This window comes from Carcharodon carcharias, chromosome 26, assembly GCF_017639515.1.
Source record: "Carcharodon carcharias isolate sCarCar2 chromosome 26, sCarCar2.pri, whole genome shotgun sequence".
NCBI classification, from domain to species: domain Eukaryota; kingdom Metazoa; phylum Chordata; class Chondrichthyes; order Lamniformes; family Lamnidae; genus Carcharodon; species Carcharodon carcharias.
Window position 1 is genome coordinate 35,690,695 of NC_054492.1, and position 24,252 is coordinate 35,714,946.

The window sequence follows — 24,252 nt, forward strand, 5'->3', positions numbered from 1 at the left end:
AGATTTAATACTGGAATTGGCAGTACAGTCTTTTGATTAGCAAACACATGTCACCACTGAGTTCTAAATGCCTACAGCTAAAGTCGCTTTATACCTCTGCTTGTGCTGTCGCCTCTTAAAGTGATGCCTCCTCATGAGATGTAACTGCTCCAATGTTTCAATGAAAATGTGTAGCAAAATGATATTCGGAGTGGAGAGGGCGTACTTCCCTTTCAAGCTGTTGTTGGCTCAGAATTGCTGTCTCAACATCAAAGTTTGGCAAAATATTTGGAAGAATACCAACATTGAGGGAAAATCCTAGTTCATCCACCAGTTGCTGCTCTACTTCTTTTAAGCAGCACCTATCAAGTTGTAGTTTGGTATCATTTGCACTTGACCTTTTCCCCCATGTACCTGTTAGTGTTTAGAGGTGACACTAATAGTGTTGAACATGAGACTGCACCAAGGTTAAGATTTTCTGAGTGGAAGTGGTTCATACACACTCCAATAATACTAGAATTGTTTTTTTTAATGGACCCAGTTGCCTCTGTTAGCAGGCCTTTGTCTTTTTAAGGGTAGACATCATGAAATTTACTTTACCAAATCCATCATAATGTAACTCTTGTATCATCAGAAATGAATGTAATAATTCTCAAACTCTTCTCCCTCAGGAATAAAAGAATATTTGTCACTTCCTGGTCGATGAAGATACTTTTAATTTCATAATCCACTCTTCCCGCTCATCAACAGCCCTACAAACCTAGAAGGTCCGGGGTTTAACTTCCTGATTTTGATTTAAGCATGGGTGGCTGTAGGAGTGCTGCAGTGGGCCAGACATTCTGGGCAAGGGAGGAGCAAAATCAACCAGGCTTCCTGCTACCGGATGTTCACTGACACTTATTGAGAGGCTGGCTCTGCACTATTACTGTATGAGGAAAGGATCGGGCTGGGCTTTGATGCCACTCCACAGTTTGATAGCCGGACAACGCTTAATGTCAAGGTTCACACATGAAGGGCATCCACTTGGGCAGCTTTCCATCTACAGCACTTTCAGGAGAGGAGGGGGGAAAGAAAGTAGCTGAGACTTCTATCACTAACACAATCAAGTCTAATTCAATGACTAAACAGCTCTGTAAGTGAAGATTCTGTCTTACCAGTGAATCTTGGCGAGGTTTCCGTAGGATTTAAAAGGCCACAACAAGTTCTTGTTCACAAGATTTGCAAAGGTCCCTTTGAAGCTTTTTGACCTGTTTACTTTGATTTTAGTCTCTGGTTCTCTGAGTGTCACTATGTGTAAAACTAATGACTGCTAAGGGCGAACAATGATAATGTAAGTTGAATGGTGTTATTATACAGAGGAGATTGATTTGGAATAGATAGATCACTAAAGCTGTTGGGTCAGTATGTGGATAGGATCTTGGGCAGAGGAATAGATTATGAATCTCCGGAGGTTATTTGGAGTTTGTACAGAATGCTGCCCCAGCTCCACATACAATTTCATCCATTTTGCATGAAAACTGCAAGCCTGTATGTCTCTTAATTGCTCTGATATTCTGATAGAAGATAGAATTCTGGTTTACAAAAGTTTGTTTGTTGGAATCCCTTCAAACTGTACAGAAATGTTTATGACAGGATTCTGTTTAGGAACAGAAAATATCGGTTAAAACCACACTGACCTTTTCCTCACAGCTGAATCCCACCTATCCATTAATTCCTCAGTCTCCTCGCCCTTCAGATCGAATTGTTCCTTAAAGCCAGTTACACTGGTTGCTTCAATGTTCTCCCTGGTGACTTGTTCCACAGGCTGAAATCAGAGAAAGCTAGTGTCCATCAAACAGACAAACCTATGGTGGAGACATCAAAGGCATCAATTGGATGGAAGGCCGGTGTGAAGGGAGATTCAGTGTGGATGTGGTGTATATGCTTTGTGTAGAGGCATTCATAGTGAAGTTTTAATCGGTGCAGAGGAGTCTGTACAACACAAGACTCCCTGTGGAAGGAGAGTTTACATCAAGAGAGATTGGTTATGAATGAGTCTTTGTGGAGAAATTAACTGGAGGGAGTCTATATAGAGGTAATCTGTGTGGTCAGTGTATCTATTTGGAGGCACAGAGTGTCTGGAGGTATTGTTTTTTTCAGAAGGGGTGTAGTACAGACTATTGGAACGTTTCCAACTTTCCCCCACAGGAGTGAACATGCTGTAACGTCAGGTCTCTGTGTATTGGTGCTATTAATAGATCCCTACTTCTTAAATATTTCACTGCTGGCTGTGTAATTAATGGATTATAGGAGCAATTGAGATGGAGTGAACTGGGTTTGGAAAACCAATAAAATATTTGCTAAATTAGAACTGAAAAATACATCTAAAAACTCAACGTGATGGTAATCTGAAATAAAAATGGGAAGCATTAGAAATGCAGAGAAGGTGGGTCACTTACTGATGGGTCCATTGTTTATTTCTAGTAGTTCCTGATTTTTGAATGAGAATATTGTTCAAGGCTTCGTATCATAGAAGGAGAAGGGTCACCTGCTTAAAAGACAGGAGAGGGTCATGTGCCAAATCTGGGGGAGAGCTAGTTATCCAAAGTATGAGGAGAGGGGATGTGCTGTGGAGCACTGGGGAAAGGTACATGTGTGAAGTTAAAGGAGGGGCACCTGCAATGCATATTTGCCAGCTGTCTGTTTCTTATTGAGATGCTCAGTGTTTCTGGATCCTTTTCATGTTTCTTATGCGAAACCTCAAAAACTTGTCCTTTTTTGGGCATTTTTAAAATTGGCCCTCAATGCAATATGTTATCTCTTCCACACACAAGCAATTTTTTAGTCCATGTACAGAAGAGATAGCGCACAATGCATCATGAGGTTAGTCCATCAGGCCTGCCTCTCTGAAAGCCAGGCAATTGCATGCTAAAAACATTGGCAAGTGCTCCTTAGCTTAGCTCAAGTACTTGTATCAAACCTTATTTAGATCATACTTGGAGTACTCTCCACAGTTCTGGTCTCTGTATTACAAAAGGGATTAAAGATGCAATGGAGAAGGTGCAAAAAAGATTCACAAGGATGAGACCAAACCGAGAGGCTGCAACTATCAGGAAAGATTGAACGCCCTAGGACTTTTCTCCAGAAAAGAGGGGACTGAGGGGTGACCTGATACTGGCCTTTAAGATAATGACAGAGTAGTGTTATGATCCCAGCTGATGTTGTTACTGGACAAGCCAACTCCCAGGACGCAATCCAGTTTGATAGATCCTAACTTTTATTCTTTGTTTAGATATGTGGAGAGCAGCTACTGAGCAGAGTCACAGGAATCAGCTGATGAACTTTTAACAAAGAATAAAACATTTATTAAACAAGAAAAAATAAACTATGGCTGGGATTTTCTGTGCCCGCCGGCATCGGACTTGTTTGGTGGCGTGAGTGGACAATATAGCGAGAAAGCGAAAAATCGGTTTCACAAGCCAGTTTACGATTGTCCACTCTGCCCGTCAATGATGCGCCGTGTTTCCCACCATCAGATGTCGGGAACCTTATTGCAATACATCAGCGTATCATTATAAGGCCAGCCTGCTGGACTCACCACCCCCCCTACTGCTGGATTGTCTGCCTATGTGAAAACATACCAACGTGTTTCAGAACAGCATATCTCAGGAGTGCACCTGGTGAACTGCACTTCACTCGGGACTTCAATGTTTGTTTGCCTACCTTGCTTCAGTCAGCACTCACAGTCATCAGCACCAGGCTTCACAGACAGCACCACATCACTTTTATGGGGGCTCACGGGCAGGTCTCTACCTACCAGATCAGCCATATGTGGGTGGATTTTCAACAGCTGCAGGGCAAGGTCTTGCTTGGGGAAGGGGGGATGTGGCCTCAGGCAAAGGAAGAGGCTGCAGAACAAGAGCTGTTCTGGGGAACATTTCTCAGGGTGTGTGTGGGGGCACATGTTGACCTGTGAAAGTGGCCTCAAGATAGTGAGGACTGAGGAGGCAGTCTCCAGAGGAGATGAGGCCAGATGAACATGTGAGGGTGTGTGTGTGAGAGAGTGAGTGGTGATGTCCCTTGAGGTGGCAGTGAGTGAGATGCCACTGAATGTGTGATAGGCTTGAGTGTGTGAGTTTAGAGTGATGAGATGGTTCCCATTACCCTGGCTGCACGGATGAGATCCTTCATTCTCTATCTGCGTTGGATGGCCAACCTCTTCTGTGCAGCACTGGCACTGATCACCACTGCCATCGCCTACCAAGCCGGAGTGGTAATGGAGCTGCCCCTCCTGCGGCCAGAGCGGGGGTAGAGGACATCATAGTGAGACTCCACAGTGCCTAAAAAGCGCTCAAGGACTGCAATCTTCTTGCCTTTTGGGGCCATGTCCTCTTTGCTACCGTCCTGGGCTGGAAGCATTGAGCGCGGCTGTACTTTAAATGTGGTGCCTGGCGTGATGAAGTGGATTCGTGACAGTATGGCAGGCGAATGAGTGCCCACCTACCATGGAAATGGTGTGTATCCCAGGAATGCATAAGTAACACAGCGAGTTTGGGATGATATGGTGTGAAAGCCCACCATCATTTTACCCGCCCGCTACTGCACTTGGTGCAAATCTGAGATGATTTTTCTCTATATTACAATGCTCCTTCATCCACAACTATATCTTTACAGATATATACAGATTTTTAAGGATAACGTAAGTTGCAAAAGCTATCTGATACTCTAATGTTCACAGTAAGGACACAGTCCATATAAACCAATAGGTGATCTGTGGTCAGGCACACCATACTCTGAAACCAAGTGTCAGATGCCACCTATGATGCTATGCATCCCTCATCAACTCCCCCCACCCCCCAAAGCCGCTTGTCACACTGTGAGCCAATGGTCTCACTGAACTTCATCTTTTACTTGAGGGTTTCCAATCTCCACTCTTAAAGAACTCACTCTGGAACCTTCTCCTAAACAAGGTTTTCTCTCAGACGCCTTCCAAAAGGGTCCATAGAGTCATAGAGGCCTACAGCACAGAATAATGCCCTTCGGCTCATCGAGTCTGTGCCGGTCAAACAAGTACCTAACTATTCTAATCCCATTTTCCAGCACTAAGCCCATAGCCTTGTACGCCATGGCATCGCAAGTGCACATCCAAATACTTCTTAAATGTTATGAAGGTATCTGCCTCTACCATCCTTTCAGGCAGTGAATTCCAGATTCCCACCACCCTCTGGGTGGAAAAATTCTTCCTCACATCCCCACTAAACCTCCTGACCCTTACCATAAATCTATGCCCCCTGGTTATTGATCCCTCCACCAAGGGGAAAAGTTCCTTCTTGTCTATCCTATCTATGCCCCTCATAATTTTATATACCTCAATCATGTCCCCTCTCAATCTCCTCTGCTCCAAGGAAAATAACCCCAGTCTATCCAATCTCTTCTCATAACCCCACAACTCCTGTCCACCTCCAGAGCTTTGCACTCTCCTTCCAATGTTCCTCTCCCCTGGGTCGCTACATGCATTCAAGCTTCCTTCCACACACTCTCCCTCACTGACATATCCGTGCCAACAGAACACCACAGCTTCTCATGTCCACAGCACAGAGTTACAGATCTTCGGCTGTCCCCTTGGATCTTCTGGTTTCTCGCTCGCCTATATTACTTTAACTCTGCATCCTCCAGTTTTCTTCTTTTTAAGCTTGAAGATTGGAGCCTTCTTCTCTGCTCCTTACTTTCACTTCCACAGGATAGGACTTTTTCCAGACTCCAAGCTGTTCCTTTGACTAGAATGTCTTCTTGGGACCTCCCTGTTCCACTCCCCTGGATTTCGGGACTTTCTTCTTTAGTTTCTGGAACCTGCTTCTGAAGTTCCTACTCCTGTCCTGCTTCTCCTGGCGGCTGACTTCAACTTTAGTTTGGGGCTTGCTATCTGTCCCTCTGCTGTCCAGCCTCACTGGAATCCTGGCTTCAACTGAACCGAAACTGCTTTTATAAGTTTGTGTGTGTGTGTGTGTCCCTCTCTGCACCCTGTTGCTAGGCAACAGCACAGTTTTTTAAACCTTGCTTTAACTTTCCTAAACCACTACACCATGCTCCCCACCCCTTGATATCACAGCTCCCCACTTCAAGGGTCATAAAACTAATTAGAAATACAGATATACACACAGGTCTTTAGGCCTGCTGTCCCCACTCAAAATTGAAACTATATCCTAAGTTTTACCTTTTAATCCACAAATAGAAAGAAATAAATATTGAACTTAAACTTAAAGATATTCCTTATTCCTAACACCCACAAGTACAAATATAACTTAAACTATCTGTATTTCCTAACAAGATGGAAGGTAGATCTAGAGGAAATATTTCCACTTGTGGAGGATCAAAGCTGGCCCTCAACAGTATAAAATAGTCATAAATAAATCCAGTAGGAAATTCAGGAGAAACTTCTTTACCCAAAGAGAATGTAGAATATGCTATCACAGGGAGTTGTTGAGGCAAATAGCATCGATTCATTTAAAAGGAAGCTAAATAAGCACATGAAGGGAAAAAGCAATAGAAGGATATGCTGAATAAGTTAAAAGAAGAGGGTTGGAAGAAGGCTCATGTGGTGCATCAACAGTGGCATTGACCAGTTGTGTCAAATGGCCAACTTCTGAGCTGTAACCTTGAGGTAACTCAATGAAGGACGGGGATTTATGAGGTGAAGTGTTTAATTATCACATGGGAAATGTTGAAACAGTATTCTCAACAATGGACCAAGTATAAAGTTCAAAGGGATCCATAAAGTTCACAATTTGAATGCATTTCCATGTATGGTATTATTTGGGGGAATTGTGGAGGGGTACGGAGTGCTGCAATAAAGTTTGCAGAGAGTAATGATAAGTCATTGGCCAGAATTTCCCAGCCCTGTTGGTGTGAGCGTCATGGTGGGCAGTAGGTGGGGGAGCAATATGGCAATTCAGCCAAAAATCGGTTTCACACCATCATGAAACCAGTTTGCGATCATCCGCTCCACCCATTGTAATGACACAGTAGATGGTAAATGCTGAGCTGTTCAAATCCCAGAGGGAAACTCGAAACAACTATCACAACTTGTTTTTCAGTTTGAATAAATTTCGAGATGTGTGCATTGAATCAGTAGTAATAAGACCACCAAGTCTTATAGGTTTTTATAAAACTAACTTAAACACTTATTAAGAAGAGAAATGATTTTAAATAGATACTTAGATCTACAAATTACTACTATGATAGCTTCTAAATCCCTTAATCAATCTAACTCCCAGTTATACTCTTGTTAAGGCAACAGTACGACACATAGGGTTCAGTTTTGCTGTCGGTGAGATGGCAGTGGGGCCCACTTCTCCGGCGGGCATTGGCTCCCCGCCCACCGGAGATTGGGTCGGGGCCGCCCACCCGCCAGGCAGAAAATTCTTTTTTAATAGACCAGGCAAAGAAACATGATACCCTGAACAAGTCAAATTCAAAGTGAGTTCTCTTCACTTCAGTCCCTGGAAAGAACAGCTTGAGGCATAGATGCTGAAGGCTTTCTCACACTTGTAAGATCTTAAAAATGCCTTTCCGTACAAACAATTGTCTCTCCTCTATACATATTTCCCTCTTTGAATGCAAATACCCATTGTTTCACTATGTCTTTGGACTTTATCTTCCTGATAATAAAAACCTCTCATAACACTAAGTTTTACTAGTAATCTCTGGGAAAAATAAACACGCTGTTTCTAAACTTCACCTAGTTAGGTGACACATTTCACTCCCTCTTTTGAAAACAATCTAGTCTTGTTTATTCAAAAATGCAAATGTTCCCTTGACACCGATGTTTCTAAACTTCCCCCATGTTTACCTAATTAACATTTCAAACCTAACTTTTCTCACATCAAAGCATCCAGACTAACTGCCTCTAATTAACCGAGTCTTACACGCACACACACACACACACACACTCTCACACACACACCTATAGACACATAGATCCCACTATTTCTCTATTTTACAATAAATTCCAATAATATTATGAGATTTATTATATCTTCTTGACACCAATAATGGCAACTGCCACACGACCCTAATTTCAATACTTTAGCATCTCATTATAAGCTTTGCTTGCCAGAATCACCCCCGCATGCTGGATTATCTGGGCACATAAGTGTGATTGCACGCCGACATGATTCACAATGGTATATAAGTGACGTGGGCCTGACGAGCTGCATTTCGCTCAGGACTTCAAGGTTTGTTTGCCTACCTTGCTTCAGGCTGCACTCGCATTCATCAGCACCAGGCTTCACAGGCAGCACCACAGCACTTTTAGGGGGGGCTAATGGGCAGATCTCTACCCGCCAGACCCACCATAGTGTGGGTTGGCTTTTCAACAACTGCAGGGTTAGTGCTTGTTTGGGGAAGGGGGAGAAGTGGCCTCAGGCAAGGGAAGAGGCTGCAGAGCGAGGGCTGCACTGGAGGAGGGGGATATCCCAGGGTGTGTGTGGGGGGCACATGTTGATCTGTGCAAGTGGCCTCCAGATGACGTAGGCTAAGGAGGCAGTCTCCAGAGGAGATGAGGCCAGATGGAGATGTGAGGATGTCAGCGAGAGAGAAAGTAGTGATGTCCCTTGAGTTGGCAGTGAGTCAGATGCCAGTGAATGTGTGATGGGCTTGTGAGTGTGAGTTTAGAGTGATAAGATGGTTACCTTACCCTAATAAGTTGCCAGGTACTGATGGAGTTCAGCCTAGGGTTTTAAAAGAAGTGGTGCTGAAATAGTAAATGCATTGGTTTTAATTTTTCCAAAATTCCCTAGATTCTGGGAAGGTCACATCAGATTGGAAAATAGTGACTGTGATTTCTCTATTCTAGAAAGGAAGGAGACAGAAAGCAGGAAACTACAGGCCAGATAGCTTAACATCTGTCGTAAGGAAATTTCTGAAATCTATTATTAAGGAGGTTATAGCGAGGCACTTAGAAAACTTCAATGCATCAGGCAGGGTCAACATGGTTTTGTGAAAGGGAAATCATGTTTGACTAATTTATTGGAGTTGTTTGAGGAAGTAACAAGCAATGTGGATAAAGGAGAACCTGTGGACGTGCTGTACTTAGATTTCCAGAAGGCATTTGACAAAGTGCCATCTCAAAAGTTAATATGCAAAATAAGAGCTCATGGTATAGGGGTAACATATTAGCATGAAAAGATGATTGGTTAGCTAACAGGAAGAAGAGAGTATAGGGATAAATTAGTCTTTTTCGGCTTGGCAAGATGTGACAAGTGGAGTGCCACAGGGATCAGTGCTGGGGCGTCAACTATTTACAATTTATATCAATGACTTGGATGAAGGGACCAAATGTATTGTTGCTAACTTTATAGATGACACAAAGATAGGTAGGACTGTAAGTTGTGAAGAGGACATAAGGAGTCTGCAAAGGGATTTTGGCAGGTTAAGTGAGTGGGCAAAAATTTGGCAGATGGAGTATAATGTGGGAAAATGTGAACTTGTCCATTTTGGCTGGACAAATAGAAAAGCAGCATATTATTTAAAAGGAGAGAGATTGCAGAACTCTGAGGTACAGATGGATCTGGGTGTCCTGGTACATGAATCACATAAAATTAGTGTGCAGGTACAGCAAGTGATTAGCAAGGCAAATGGAATGTTTTTTGTTTATTGCAAGGGGAATGAACTATAAAAGCAGGGAAGTTTTGCCACAGTTGTAGAGGGTGTTGGTGAGACCACGTCTAGAGCACTGTGTACAGCCTTGGTCTCCTTATTCAAGAAAGGATATAAATGCATTTGAGGCAGTTCAGAGAAGGTTCGCTTGACTGATACCTGGGATGGGGATTGGTGTTATCTGATAAGGAAAGGTTGGACAAGCAGGACCTGTATCCATTGGAGTTTAGAAAAATGAGAGGTAATCTTATTGAAACATACAAGATCCTGAGGGGACTTGACAGGGTAGATGCTGAGAGGATGTTTCCCCTTGTGGGAGAGACTAGAACTACAGGACACAGCTTAACAATAAGCGGTCTCCCATTTAAGACTGAGATGAGAAGAAATTTTTTTCTATGAGGGTTGTGAATCTTTGGAACTCTCCTTCCTAGAGAGCAGGGTCAATGAATATTTTTAAGGCTGGGATAGATAGATTCATGACTAACAAGGGAGTCAAAGGTTACCAGGGGTAGGCAGAATGTGGGCCAGAATATTGCCGTCAGTGTGCGGGGGTGGGCTTGACACATTGATATGCAAAATAACGCAAGATGACTTCAGGCGAGTGTCCCGAGATCACCGCACATCATTTAGATCTTTCAGCGCTGGAGGTGGCTGCGCACCTGTCGAACTGTAGAAGGCTCATTAAGGCCATTAATTAAGCCAGTTAACAGCGCTGCCCGTCCAACCTTAAGGTTGGTGGGGCAGGCAAAGAGCCCAAGCGGCTTTCACGTTTTTCAGGAAACCTCATCCACGGGCGGGATGAGGTTTCCTGAAAGATTTATTAAATAAATAAAAAATTTTGCCATCTCAGCTGGCGCTGTCACATGAGGGGACATGTTTAGATAACTTTTTAGATGCTTTATTTAATTATTTTAAGATCAGCTTAATCTCCCTGAGGCAGTTCCATGCCTCAGGGAGATTGCTGCACTCTTTCGTGTGCATGTGTCACGCTGGGCGGGCCTTAATTGGCCCACCCACGTAAAATGGCGGGGTGCAGCCAATCACGGGGCAGCGATCAGCTCCGCGCCCATTCCCACCCATTCCACCTGACATAGGTAAATTTCTGGCCGTGGAGTTGAGGCCACAGTCAGATCAGCCATGATCTTATTGATTGGCAGAGCAGGTTTGAGGGGCCGAATGGCCTATTCCTGTTCCTCATTGATATGTACGTTATGTATCATGTATTAGATTGTTAGGAATTTATTTTTTTCATCCCAACATGGCTCCTGGGGGTCTGCTTGTGGTTGATACTGGGTGAGTGGCTATGGAGTTGGCATGGGAGTATGAGGGCTATAGGGGGGTGTGGTGTGAGGGGTCATTGGAGGTGGGTGGAACACTGCGTTAGCATGGAGGAGTCGTGGGGGCTTTGAGAGGACATGGGTAGGTGTGAAAGGTGAGGGCTCAAGAGCCTAACTGCTTCTAAACCAGCTGAGATGAAGTCCCAGAGAATTGAGGCATCTTCTAACCAGGCAGCTTCAGCACTCGCCTGTCCCCATGGCTGCCTAGGGTCTGTTTCCAGGGCCGGCGGGTCCAACTTGATCCTGCCCCTGCCTTCCAGGGGTGAAAATTGGGTTTCGCTGAGCCCTTTAAACCTGCTGTTGGGAAATTTTCCGACTCAGGCTAACCGCCTTGATAGCCAAAATCTGGCCCCATCTCTCGAACTGTGGATGAATAGCAGACCTTGACAGAGCATTACTAAATCCGAATGTAAATTATACTAAAGCCAGAATCTGAAAGGAAGGAAAATTCTCAATTATTTTGGCAGATTTCCAGTTTTCACAGGGTTTGCATTTGGCTTGATTTTCATGCAGAAAACTGCACTTCAGTGTGAGTAATCATACAAAGCACTTACCTTTAAATAAGATTGGTTATTTTAATGCACAAAGCTGCATAAATAAATATATGAAAAGCACCATTTAATTCCAAGCGCAGTAATAATGAGTTTAGTTTCACCTCAACAAAACCCTCAGCACTCTGCCTCCATCAATAAGATAAATAACTACTCGAGGAACAAATCTATCGACCATAGATCCCTGTGTCCAATTACGAAGGTTTAATTTTGCATGTGCGCTGGTCGGCTACATTCACCAAGGATTTTTTCGGCAATTTGTTAATGGGTCTGGATGGTCATTGGGTTCAACTATTTGGCATATTAATCAAAAGCAATAAATATGAATGTCAAAGCAGAGAGGGTTATAATATTGTGCCACAAGAGTGACATGGTGATATTGTCTCAACTGGAATCATAGATAATTGCTTGCAAAGTGAAACAAATGTATTTCCTAAAAACGTGCTGTCGCTGACCATGCCCCCCAAGTTAAATTACATTGTCCTATGATACATCGAAAATGTGCAAGAATATATTCATCAGTAACTGTAAGCAACTTTATTCTAAAAGCTTTGTAAAAAAAAAATACATTTTGATCAACCTCTTATTGAGAGAGATTAAAAACTTTTAGCTGGGAGAGAAAGAGGGTCAAGTGCACTAACATATTCAACAGGGCCAAATATGCGTGTTTTGTTTGTCCGTATGATGAATTGTTGGATTAATGAGCTCCTTATCCTAACTCGCACCAAGTTCCATTCACATGTCATCTTTGTGCTCGCTGACCTACATTAGCTGCTGGTCTGCCAACTCCTCTGTCCCAAACTTCTCAATCTTGTGTTCAGATCCCTCCTTGGCCTGATCATTCCTTGAGCTGAATAATATGGGGTTGGGGGGGGAGGGGGGGGCAGATGGCATGCTCCCTCCACCCCCCCCACCCGAAAACCATGCCAGTATGGAGCCGTCACACTCCATGCTAGTCCACCCCACAGCCAGAAAGCGCTGCAGGACTGATTAACAAGGGCTGAGTACACTTCCTGCCCCTCATTACCAGCAGCCCCATCAGCACCGGGAAGGCACCAGTAGCCTCAGTCGGGACTGCTGGTGAAGAGAGGGGCCCAAAAGCCTTGGGTCCCCAGAGCAGGTAAGTTCAGGGTCTTTGGCCAGCAGGGTTTTTGTAGGTTAGGAAGAGGGGTGCATTTAAGGGAGGGAGCAGTTGGGAGGAAGCGGGGGTTCAATCTAAGGAGGGCTGCCCCATGATCGGCAAAGGGCAGACCCTAAAGAGTGACCCTCTACCCCCCCTCACTTCCCTCCCACCCTTTAACAACTTGACATGAAAGATCAGGCTTCCCGCTCCCTCCCTGCTGCCCACACCAATCATTTTATTTGGTAACAAGCCTAATAGACCCTTAATTGTTCATTTAAATATGGTAGGTGGGCTGCCCATTTCAGCACCCACTCACCACCTGTATTATGGGGGTAAGCTCGAGGGTGGGCAGGAAGGTGATGGAATGGGTGCCAACCCATCTTACGTGCCCACCCAATGAGAAGCACACCCGCTGGGGCATGTAAAATTCAGCTCCCTACCTCTGTAACCTCCTCCAGGCCTACAACTCTCCAAGATCTCTATTCGCCAGCAGCCCCCCTCCCACCCTGCTTCTCGACTCTTGTACCCTAATTTACATTGCCTGGCCACCGTTAGTGGAGTAATCAGCTGTCCAGGCCCAAAAGTCTGCAGCCTCCACCCCCCCCCACCCCCCCCCACCCCACCCCGCCTTAACCTCTCTGTCTCTTTACCAATCTCTCCATGTCACTCCTTAAAACCTAGGCCTTTGCCCAAAATTTTGGTCTTCTGTATCACTTCAGATGGACTGGTGCCAAATATTGTCAATGACGCTCAAGTGTCTCGAGATGCTTCTACAACATTGAAAGTGCTATACAAATGCAGGTTGTTGTTGTTTTGAGTCAGCTATTTTCTGGCATTCTCCAATATGACCTCTTCATTTGCTGGGATCCGAAGGCACCAATTTCCTTAATTGAAATGCCGCAAGCTTTGGAATCTGTAAGTCTGGCTTTTTGTAAGATTCTCAGACAATAATTTTAAAAAGTCCTTCATCAGTAAATGCCTTTTCCATCTTCCAACCACTGCTGGAGCTAAGTTTTGAAATTTTGTATCAGTCTGACTTGAGACTGTAAGCAAAGTTGTATCTTAATAGTCTCCATGATTTGGGTGCTTATGGCTGTTGTTCTGATAGCATAAAAGCAATCAGTCAGTTATGACTTATAACAGCTACTTTGGTATTAATATTTAACATTATATTATTATTTTCAAATGCTAAGTCATAACCCTCTTCAAAATGCACCAAAAGTGTTAAAAACCCAAATCTCCTGGGAAACATGCTCCCAAATTCCGAGGAAATAAATTTTGGACCAACAAAGCTCTCTTACCCCTTCAAAAATTTCTAAATTCACTATTACAAATACTGTACTTTTGTGTATTCCTTGTCCTTTGCTACCATCCAACTCTACCAAATATGGGGTTTAACTGCAGCTTATATCCTGAAAGACTTAACACAATAGATATGCTCACACTCCAGGGAGTTACTAAGGAGGTGCTGCACTGTTGGAGGTGCCGTCTTTGGACAAGGTGTTAAATCTGCATCATAGAGGAGGAAGCTTATGAGAGGCCTGTGTGGTGCATTCTGGGTTGTTGCGCAACGCTTCTTTCCTGACTGCCCTCTCAGGTGGGCAGTAAAGATCCCATGACACTTGCTTGAAGATGGGCAGAGAAACTTTCTTGGGGTCCTGACCAACAGTTATCCTTCAAGCAGCACTTAAAACAGATTATCTGATCATTTATCTCGTCGCTGTTTGTGCTCAAATTGGAAGCTTTGTGTGCCAACATTCCAAAGTGACTGCACTTCAAGAGTACTTTCTTGGCTATAAAGCAATTTGTGATGTCCTGAAATCACGAGAGGTGCCATATAAATGAAAGTAATTAGTCTTTTTTAATCTCCTTTAACTTTGTATTCCCAGCAGGAAACCCCAACCTACAGGAACATGGTTGCTCTGTTGGGACTATTCAAATGTATGGTCAAAATATCATGTAAACCTGAATTTCTGGTCAGGACTCCCACTGGGAGCAGAGAGTCGGAGAAATATCCCTAAGGATTCAATCTTTTGAAACCGCCCCCACATCCATATTGTAAAAAGTATCACCTTTCCATTTTCACTGAAGCAAATTATTGTCTTTGTGAGTGAGTTCCTGACTTAGAAATTCCTGAGCCATACCTACTCATACTTGGCTCTCATGGTCTGCTTACAAACTGGAGATAGAGATGTTTTCAATTATATTCCTGTTACTTTTCGGATGCATTTCGCTCTGTTCAATCTATATTTTGTCCATTATTTTCTTATATTGCTTTGATCTTTTCTCTTTTGCAGTTGATGTGGCTTCATGTGAAAGGCCTTGCTCTTGTCCCAGATAATCAGTAGTTCTTGTGGTCAGACCAAAGGGAATCTGACATTGTCTGGGGACGTGGGGCAGTGGTTGCTGTGCTGGGTCTCTGGAGTATTTAGAATGAAGGTATAGGGTGGAAATCATGATATGACTTTGCCGAGCATAATCATGGACCAATCCAATGAAAGTCCACAGGCGCCAATGCTCTCTTAGGGCCTGGTACCTAAAGGAGGAGGGAGGTGGGCTTGATGAATTGCTACACCCGTCAGGATCTGTCTGCACTCAGATGACCTTGTTTTCTCTGAAAAAGTAGGCTATTTCAATTCACCTGACTCCTAAAGGAAAGAAACCCTGTTACGTACACTGAAATGGTTTTTACATCTGTTCAACTCGATCCATTATCAAATCTCATTCAGAACAAAGACATGACCTTGAAATTCTCAGACTGTGGAATGTCTGTATTCTTTGAAATCTTATGTAAGGCAGGGTAACTGTTTGTGGGTGGCATTTGGGGCTTTTAGAAGACAAATTACTTTAAGGACATAAGTGTGAGCCAGCAAATCAAAAATGGTGACAGCAGTCAGTCCCACCCGATGGGCAATAAGCACACATCAGCCCCACAGCATGAGGCCCAATCACAGATCGGTCCCATTGTTCACATGTGAGTCCCTTCGTGAGGGATTGATCAAACGTGATGAAACATTTAAAAGAATAAAATGGTTCTGTGAATAAAATTAATTAGCCAAAATCCTTTCCATCTCTTACATGGCAGTGACATTAATGTGTAGGAATTGTTCCAGTCACAATCTGGAGGAATCATATGTCGGTCACAGTGCATGGGAATCTCATCTCACCCATAGTTTTGACGTTATGTAGGGTAAATACAGTTAGGTTTGGCACGTTGGGATAAAGGTAGATTTGGCAAGGTAATGTCGTACGGCACAGAGTGGGGCAAATTATTAACCCTGGTGAGGTTTGTGAGCTAAGCTTATGTGGTGACTTTTCTATGTTGCAGGGCCGGTGGCTGTGATCAGTGGTGAGGAAGATTCTGGCAGCCCGCTCCACCATATTAATCATGGGATTATCACACCCTCATCCATGGATGTTGGGCCGGACGCTGTTGTTATAGGGATGACCCGGATCCCAGTGATTGAAAACCCTCAGTATTTCCGACAGACTCACAGCCTCGGGAAACACCCAGAGACTTGTAAGTACAATTTTATTTTTGTTTTTAAAAACATTTGCATCATCTGCCATGTTACAATCGCTGTACAACACTCTGAATAATAAGTAGCAAATGTGTGCACCAAAACATACATGCGTAGAAACAGTTTAGTAGCCAGTAACTGTACGGAGCTCTGTAAGACATTTCCTTACACTTTAATAGTTTAGGTGCAGGTTGTAACCTGTCTCAGTCAGTGTAATGGAGCCACAGAGAAAGCTTTCCCATCAATTGTGTGTTGAAATCTAGTCAGGTTAAACTTTGGAGAACAGCAACAAAATGGCTTTCCGACATGTGTTGCAATAATATGTTTTTCATATTCAGTGAAAAATGAACCACACTATTCCAAAAAATAAATATGCAATTGCTGCAAGGCTGTTGGAACATACTTTGGTTAATTATGTGATGAGGTTTTTTTTTGGCTTTCTAATTATTGGAGCAATTATGATTTCTTACAATGATTGAAACCAAAGGTGGCCAGACAGTGAGGCGCTTACTCTCTGGAAAGTGGGAGGCACAGGGGAAGAGAGTTGGAAGTCCTGCTATATGTACAACTGGTTTAGGGAGGGGACCCTTGTGAACATACATGCCAATGAACAGGACTCAACAAAGTTGATAGCTCAATAAAAATGTACAACTGAGAAAATAGCCTTAAATAGAGCCGAATGGCCAAAACCACTGCCTCGTTCCAAATGAATGTTAAATTCCTTTTTATTACATTTGGACTTTCAGAATTCTGGCAGTGGTTTCAGATAACATTCTGCAATTCCGTTTTTTTTTCTGTGCAAATTGAAACCTGCCAGTCTTATACAATAGATAGTTACAGTGAAGTGAGACGTGAGCTTGTGTAAGCTGCACCCATATCAAATATTCCATCAATTACTGTGCATTAGGGAAGAAAACTGAAATACACAAAAGTGCAGTTTTTGAACTGGTGGATTTTTTTTGAAGTACAAAGTTAATTCTGTTTGTGTAAAATGTATATGTTAAGGAATCTGTGGGAATGTTTCTTCCCCAGAAAATTTGAATTTTAAAGTTTTTTTGATACTTTCCAGCATTTTGATGTGTATTATGATTCAGCATTAAACAGAGAGAGGTCCAGCCCCAGGAATTGTAAACCAGGGTGTAGTTAAGTTAGCCGTACACATTATTCAAATGAAATTTCTAGAATTACATATTGTTGCAGTAAGCATATTTAAAAAGAACAGACTACGCGCACAGTTAGGAAATATCCACACAGCAGTGAGAGTTACAAACACATATCCATCATGCACAATGACTGCAAAGTCTTCACCCATTTGCTTTTGGGGGATGGAGATGGTCTTGTTGGTGATTAGAAGGAAGCAACAATCCCAATTACACTGCTATAGCCTCCATCATTTACATGGTGATAAAGGCCCTATCTTTTCCAACATTACCCCATAACTAGGAGAGCTACTTCGCCTTTTAAGACCAAACGCTACAGTGTATAGCTAGATGCCACGTATAACTGCCCAACCTTAGCAATAACACAAACCCTCGGAATTGATAGGCCAATACTTGTCCATCCAGAATTTCTAAAAGTCATAATCTCTTCAAATTAACATTTTCTGAGCCAAGGGTACCATCAACCTCAAGTGAGTACGTGTTGAATACTTTTCCCTCCCTGTATCAAAAACAAGCATCAGCAATAACCTGACCAAACACATAAACGTCTGTCCAGCGACTTTCCACACGAAGCCTCACTCCAATAAAGGCAACATTCAGCTCCTTAGCACGTTTCAGGAGAAACCAACAGATTTTGAGTGTTGCTGCAACTTTCACTTTCAGACAGTGAATATTGGAGGGGCAAGGTTTTGATCGGGGATAGTCAGCGTGGCTTTGTCAGAAGGAGGTCATGCCTAACAAATTTGATTGAATTTTTTGACGAGGTAACCAGGTAGATGAGGGTAGTGCAGTTGATGTAGTTTATATGGATTTCAGCATAACCTTTGACAAGTTTATATGGATTTCAGCAAAGCCTTTGACAGGGTCCCGCATGGGAGACTTATAAAGAAGGCAAAGGCACATGGGATTCAGGGTAATTTTATAAGGAGGATTCAAAATTGGCTTAGCTGTAGGAGGCAGAGGGTGATGACAGAAGGATGCTTTAGTGACTGGAAGCCAGTGTCCAGTGGTGTACCACAGAGATCTGTGCTCGGTCCCCTATTATTTGTCATTTATATAAACGACATAGATTGCTATGTGGGGGGTAGGATTAGTAAGTTTGCAGATGACACAAAGATTGGCCAGGTGGTTAACAATGAGGTTGAGTGTCTTGGGCTACAGGAAGATATAGACGGGCTGGTCAAATGGGCAGATAAGGAATTTAACCCTGAAAAGTGTGAGGTGATACACTTTGGAAGGAGTAATTTGACAAGGAAGTATTCAGTGAACGGCATGGCACTAGGAAGTTCTGAGGAACAAAGGGACCTTGGCGTGTGTGTCCATAGATCTCTGAAGGCGGAGGGGCATGTTAGTGGGGTGGTGAAAAAGGCATATGGGACACTTGCCTTTATCAGTCGAGGCATGGATTACAAAAGTAGGGAGATCATGTTGGAGTTGTATAGAACCTTGGTGAGGCCACAGCTGGAGTACTGTGTGCAGTTCTGGTCGCCACTTTATAGGAAGGATGTTATTGCACTGGAGGGGGTGCAGAGGAGATTCACCAGGATGTTGCCTGGAATGAATCATTTAAGTTATGAAGAGAGGTTGGATAGACTTGGGTTGTTTTTATTGGAGCAGAGAAGACTGAGGGGCAACCTGATCGAGGTGTACAAGATTATGAGGGGCATGGACAGGGTGGATAGGGAGCAGCTGTTCCCCTTAGTTGAAGGGTCAGTCACAAGGAGGCATAAGTTCAAAGTGAGGGGCAAGATATGGGGGGATGTGAGGAAAAACTTTTTTACCCAGAGGGTGGTGACGGTCTGGAATGCACTGCCTGGCAGGGTGGTGGATGTGGGTTGCCTCACATCCTTTAAAAAGTACCTGGATGAGCACTTGGCACACCATAACATTCAAGGCTATGGGCCAAGTGCTGGTAAATGGGATTAGGTAGGTAGGTCAGGTGTTTCTCACATGTCGGTGCAGACACGAAGGGCCTCTTCTGCAGTGTGATTCTGTGATTCTGTGACTCTGTGATTCTGCGATCTGTGACGTTATAGGGAGTGATGCACAGCACCAGGATTGCACTCTCACAGCCGGTGTAGCATCTGCCCTGCTCCCATGTGAAGTTCAGTAAACATGGAGAAAGCATTCGCAAAACCCTGACCTTCATGATCATTTCTGCCATCATGTGCAAGTGTAAACATGAACCCAAATCACTGGCCGTTCCCCCTAAACACTTACAGTGGGAACTCGGCATTATTCACAATTTTGAATGTGTCTCTGCAAATGATGTCATTGGATCCTGGTTATTGAAGAAAACTATTCCCGCGTGGAATATCTGAGCAGAAAAAGTAGTAGAAGGAGAATCTATGGGTAACTCACTATCCTCCATTGATAGAATGATAGAAATTACAGAAGGAGACCATTCAGCCCATTGTGCTCATGCCTGTACTAACTCTTCACCTTGAACTGTCTACACCTATCCAATTTTTTTACTCGTTCCCTATAAATTCCAGGTTCTTTTTCAAATGCTTAACCAGTTCACTTTTAAATACTGTTATTAACTTTCTCCCAATACCCACCTGTGCTAAAATATTCCATACGGTAGTAACCCACAGTGTTTCAGTATTCTTCAAGTGATTATCAAAGCCTCTGTCCCTTTGTTCCACATTCACCAACCAGTGGAAACAGCATTTCACTATTTACTCAAGCAAAACTATTTATAATTTTGGAAATCTCATTTCGACTTCCTCTTCACCTTTTCGGTTTGAGTGACAGAAGTTCCAATTCTTGAAACCTTATGAATATCTGTACCTCCTCATTCTTGCTATCATTCCAGTCAATTTTTGCTGTACCCTATCCATTGCTCCAAAATGCCGATTATAATGTGTTGCCTAGAGGTCTGTGCAGTATTCCAACTTCAGTTTAACCACTACCTTGCCCTCTTTTCTATTCAATGTTGTCTTATTTCTACTTTCACTTTCACCTCTAAAGATCTGATTTTTCACTCTATATCTTTGTTCCTTCATTGTTTTAAGTCTTAATATTTATTGCATACTCCCTTGCACAGTCTTTCCAGAATTTATTACTTCACTTTTCACTGCATTGAAATGCACAAGCTATTCTACTAACCTAGAATCATAGACGTTTGCAGCATTGATGGAGGCCATTCAGTCCACTGTGACTGTCCTATCACTCTGAAAAACCCGCCCACCTCGTCACATTCCCCAGCACTTTTCCGATTTGTTTTTTTTTCAGGCACTTTCCTAATCCCTTTCAAAAGTATAGATTCTCCTTCTACTTCTGTTTCTGCTCACTTATTCCACGTGGGAATGGCTTTCTCCAATATGTCGTTCGCAGGAGACACAGTGTTGGATGGGTCTTATTTGGATCCTGAAGCCATTCACCCAGTTTCTGAGCGGGTCGGTGGGCAGGCAGCAGGAGCATGGCCTCGCTGCAGTTTCCGAGAATTGAACCCCGTTTGCAGCTTGTGGGGCTTGCTTCTGGTGACAGACCCAGATTAAGGGGAAGAGGCTCCAGAGTGGGAGGTTCAGAAATTGCAGGGAGGCAGCAATTTCAAATATTATAAAGAGACTGCTTCCCTTTCAGAAAAGGTGTTAACTTGATTCTGCCTGGCACTGTAATATTTGCCATTCAAGGGCAAATGATGATCGCCCATGCACCCTGCAGCACATTGCCTCCTATTGAGATGGTGGTCGCACATATAACTGCGAATGCACAGTATTAGCAGCAAACGCAGCCAATCAAAACACCTCACAATGTTGAACACCTGTCTATGTTCACCTGCAGCCTCCTGCATTGTTCTGCATAGTTTGATGTCAGCAAACATCCATATTATTTGTGCCTATGTCTAAAGTATTTTTAGGAACAGGAAACAAAAGAGATCCCAGCATTGAGCCCTGGAACCACAATCCACAGAACATCCATTTACCCCAACTCACTGCTTGCTGTTGCTTTACATCTCGCTATCCACGTGGCTACATTCCCTGTATTATCGTGGTTTTTAAGTTCCATGGCAAGTCTCTTACCAAGTACCTTAAGAAAACCATCTGTTGAATTCCCTTTATTTATATGTTCTGTGATTTCCACAATTAAAACAATCAATTAACTTAACCGAAGCTGACCTACAATTTACAAACTAATGTTGACTGCCCCAGATAGGGCCTATGAAGTAAGAACTAAACTGCTGGAATGCAGAACAGGCCATTCAGCATCTTTAGCGAGAAAAGACATGTTGGCATTTGGAGTTAGTTGAAGATTGATGTAATCACAGTGACAGTCTCTCCCCAACTAACAACAGGGAGGAAATCCACCAAAATGGGCTGATGAGAATCTAAAAGATCCTGCCTTTGTTTTAATGCTTTTTGTAGTCTTGATTGTTTTGGAGTTTTGAGCATTGAGATTGCAACAAGATCCAACATCTGACTCTTACAACTTTGCATCGTTGATGATGTGAGACCCTCCTAATGAGTCTGACTGTATTCATATCTTGAGAGACTTGGCAGAAAGGTTCCTAAACTCCTGTAGGTGTACCAGTAGGTGTCAGTAGTGCTCTGCAAACGTATATTAACATAACAAGGTCAAGGGCATTTGAGTGATGGGTTTTTTTTTAAAAAGGCTATTGTAACACCTTGCTTTATAAGCAACTGGACAGAAGAGTGAGCTGAATTGCTGTCCCCAATAGCTGGGATGGTTAGCACAGGATCAGCCCAAGATCTGGCAGATGTTTCTTGGCAGAATACTTCAGAAAATGATTCATCAGCCATTGAATGCAGTCTAGTTTCACAAGTCACCTCAATTGTAATGCAGCAATGTAAAGATTTCATCTTCCAGATATTGTGAAGTCTCTGTGGTCTACGCACACTGAGATTGAGCACTTATATTGTAGGTGCAAAGCAAATAAAAACCTGAAAATTATCAAAGCTGTTTGGAACACATTCAGACCTTGCTTTGTCCGTCATCCTTGACTGATCAAACAGTAAGTACAGTGGCTCATTGTTAAGATGAATCAAAGGATTGACCATGTGTTCCCCAGTCATCAAGATTCAGACAATGATTTGGTGTGGAAAAAAAACATGATATTTAAGTGGAACTTTAGAATTTAACCCCCAACTGGGAGATTTATTAGGAGGAACCCTATCAAACGATCCTTCAAATGATAAATTGAAGTTAGTACTTCAGCGTCAGGTGAAATATATCCCAAAGTGAATTTTAATTTTCTAGGTGTTGATTTTAAGCTGTGATTACTGGTCATTCAGCAAAAAAAAAATATTAGATTGTTATGGATCAATTTATTAAAGTGTTATTGTTGGCTTGGAGCCAGTGCAAAGCTTATAATAACCCTAGAGCCCTCCATAATATTGGAGCTGAAATTGTAGTTTGGGGCACTGCTGACAGCAGAAAGGACATGGTAGCCATTCTTCTACTAAGAAAGAGCTACAATGGGAAAAAATAGCAATGGACAGACTTAACATGACAAGGACAGCAGTGGCAGAAATGACAGCACTGCATTGGACAGCGGAAGCAGCACAGCTACTCTAGTAGTTTGGAAGAACAGCAGGAGTACTGCAATGAACAGAAATTACTACATAGTAGACAAGTTCCTCAGGGTCGTGTCCTCGGCCCAGCCATCTTCAGCTGCCTCATCAATGACCTTCCTTCCATCATAAGGTCAGAAGTGGGAATGTTCGCTGATGATAAAACAATGTTCAGCACCATTCTCGACTCCTCCGATACTGAAGCAGTCCATGTCCAAATGCAGCAAGACCTGGACGATATCCAGGCTTGGGCTGACAAGTGGCAAGTGACAGTCGCATCACACAAGTGCCAGGCAATGACCATCTCCAACATGAGAGAATCTGACCAATGCCTCTTGACATTCACTGGCATTACTATTGCTGAATCTTCCACAATCAACATCAACATTGACCAGAAACTGAACTGGGCCAGCCATATAAATACTGTGGCTAAAAGAGCAGGTCAGAGGCTAGGAATCCACTGGTGAGTAACTCACCTCCTGATTCCCCAAAGCCTGTCCACCATCTACAAGGCATAAGTCAGGAGTGTGATGGAATGTCTGGATGAGTGCAGCTCCAACAACACTCAAGAAGCTTGACACCATCCAAAACAAAGCAGCCCGCTTAATTGGCACCCCATCTACAAATATTCAGTCCCTCCACTACCAATGTACAGGGGCAACAGTGTGTACCATCTACAAGTTGCACTGGAGCAGCTCACCAAGGCTCCTTAGACAGCACCTTCCAAATCCACAACCAATTAGGAGGACAAGAGCAGCAGGCACATGGGAACACCACCACCTGCAAGTTTCCCTCCAAGCCACTCAACATCCTGAAATGGAAATATATTGCCGTTCCTTCACTGTCACTGGGTCAAAATCCTGGAACTCCCTCCCTAACAGCACTGTAAGTTTAGATACAACACATGGATTGCAGTGATTCAAGAAGGCAGCTCAGCACCACCTTCTCAAGGGCAGTTAGGGATGGGCAATAAATGCTGGCCTAGGCAGCAACGCCCACATCCCATGAAAGATTAAAAAAACAAGAGAAAGAATACAGGCAATATTGTGGTAGAGATAACCATCAGGGAGTGAGTGGAAGTGGTGGGCCTATTGTTGAGTATATTCAAAACAGAGATTGATAGATATTTGGATTCTAAGGAAATTCAGTGATATGGGAATAGTATGGGGTGGTGGAGTTGAAATAAAAGATCAGTCATGATGGTATTGAATGGCAGAACAGGCTTGAAAGACTGTATGGCCACTCCTGCTCCTATATCTGATGTTCCTATATTGTAAGTTTGAATGAGTCGTGGCTGCCACCTTGTTTTTTGATGCTGAATCAGAGCGCCACTCTTATCAGGTGCCGTCTATATGAAACCAGTCACGCTGCTGCAAGGTTGGACGGAGAGTTCAGAGTGAATTGTAAA

General features: G+C 43.2%; 1 protein-coding gene across 1 annotated transcript in view; it reads left to right on the forward strand.

Annotated features, from left to right (window-relative positions):
* The window catches only part of LOC121269909 (NT-3 growth factor receptor-like), an 875,498-nt gene that overhangs the window by 478,336 nt on the left and 372,910 nt on the right, over nt 1-24,252 (forward strand). The window contains exon 12 of the mRNA XM_041175032.1: nt 15,955-16,146. Coding sequence (XP_041030966.1) covers nt 15,955-16,146 — 192 coding nt within the window. The remainder of the gene's footprint in view (nt 1-15,954; nt 16,147-24,252) is intronic.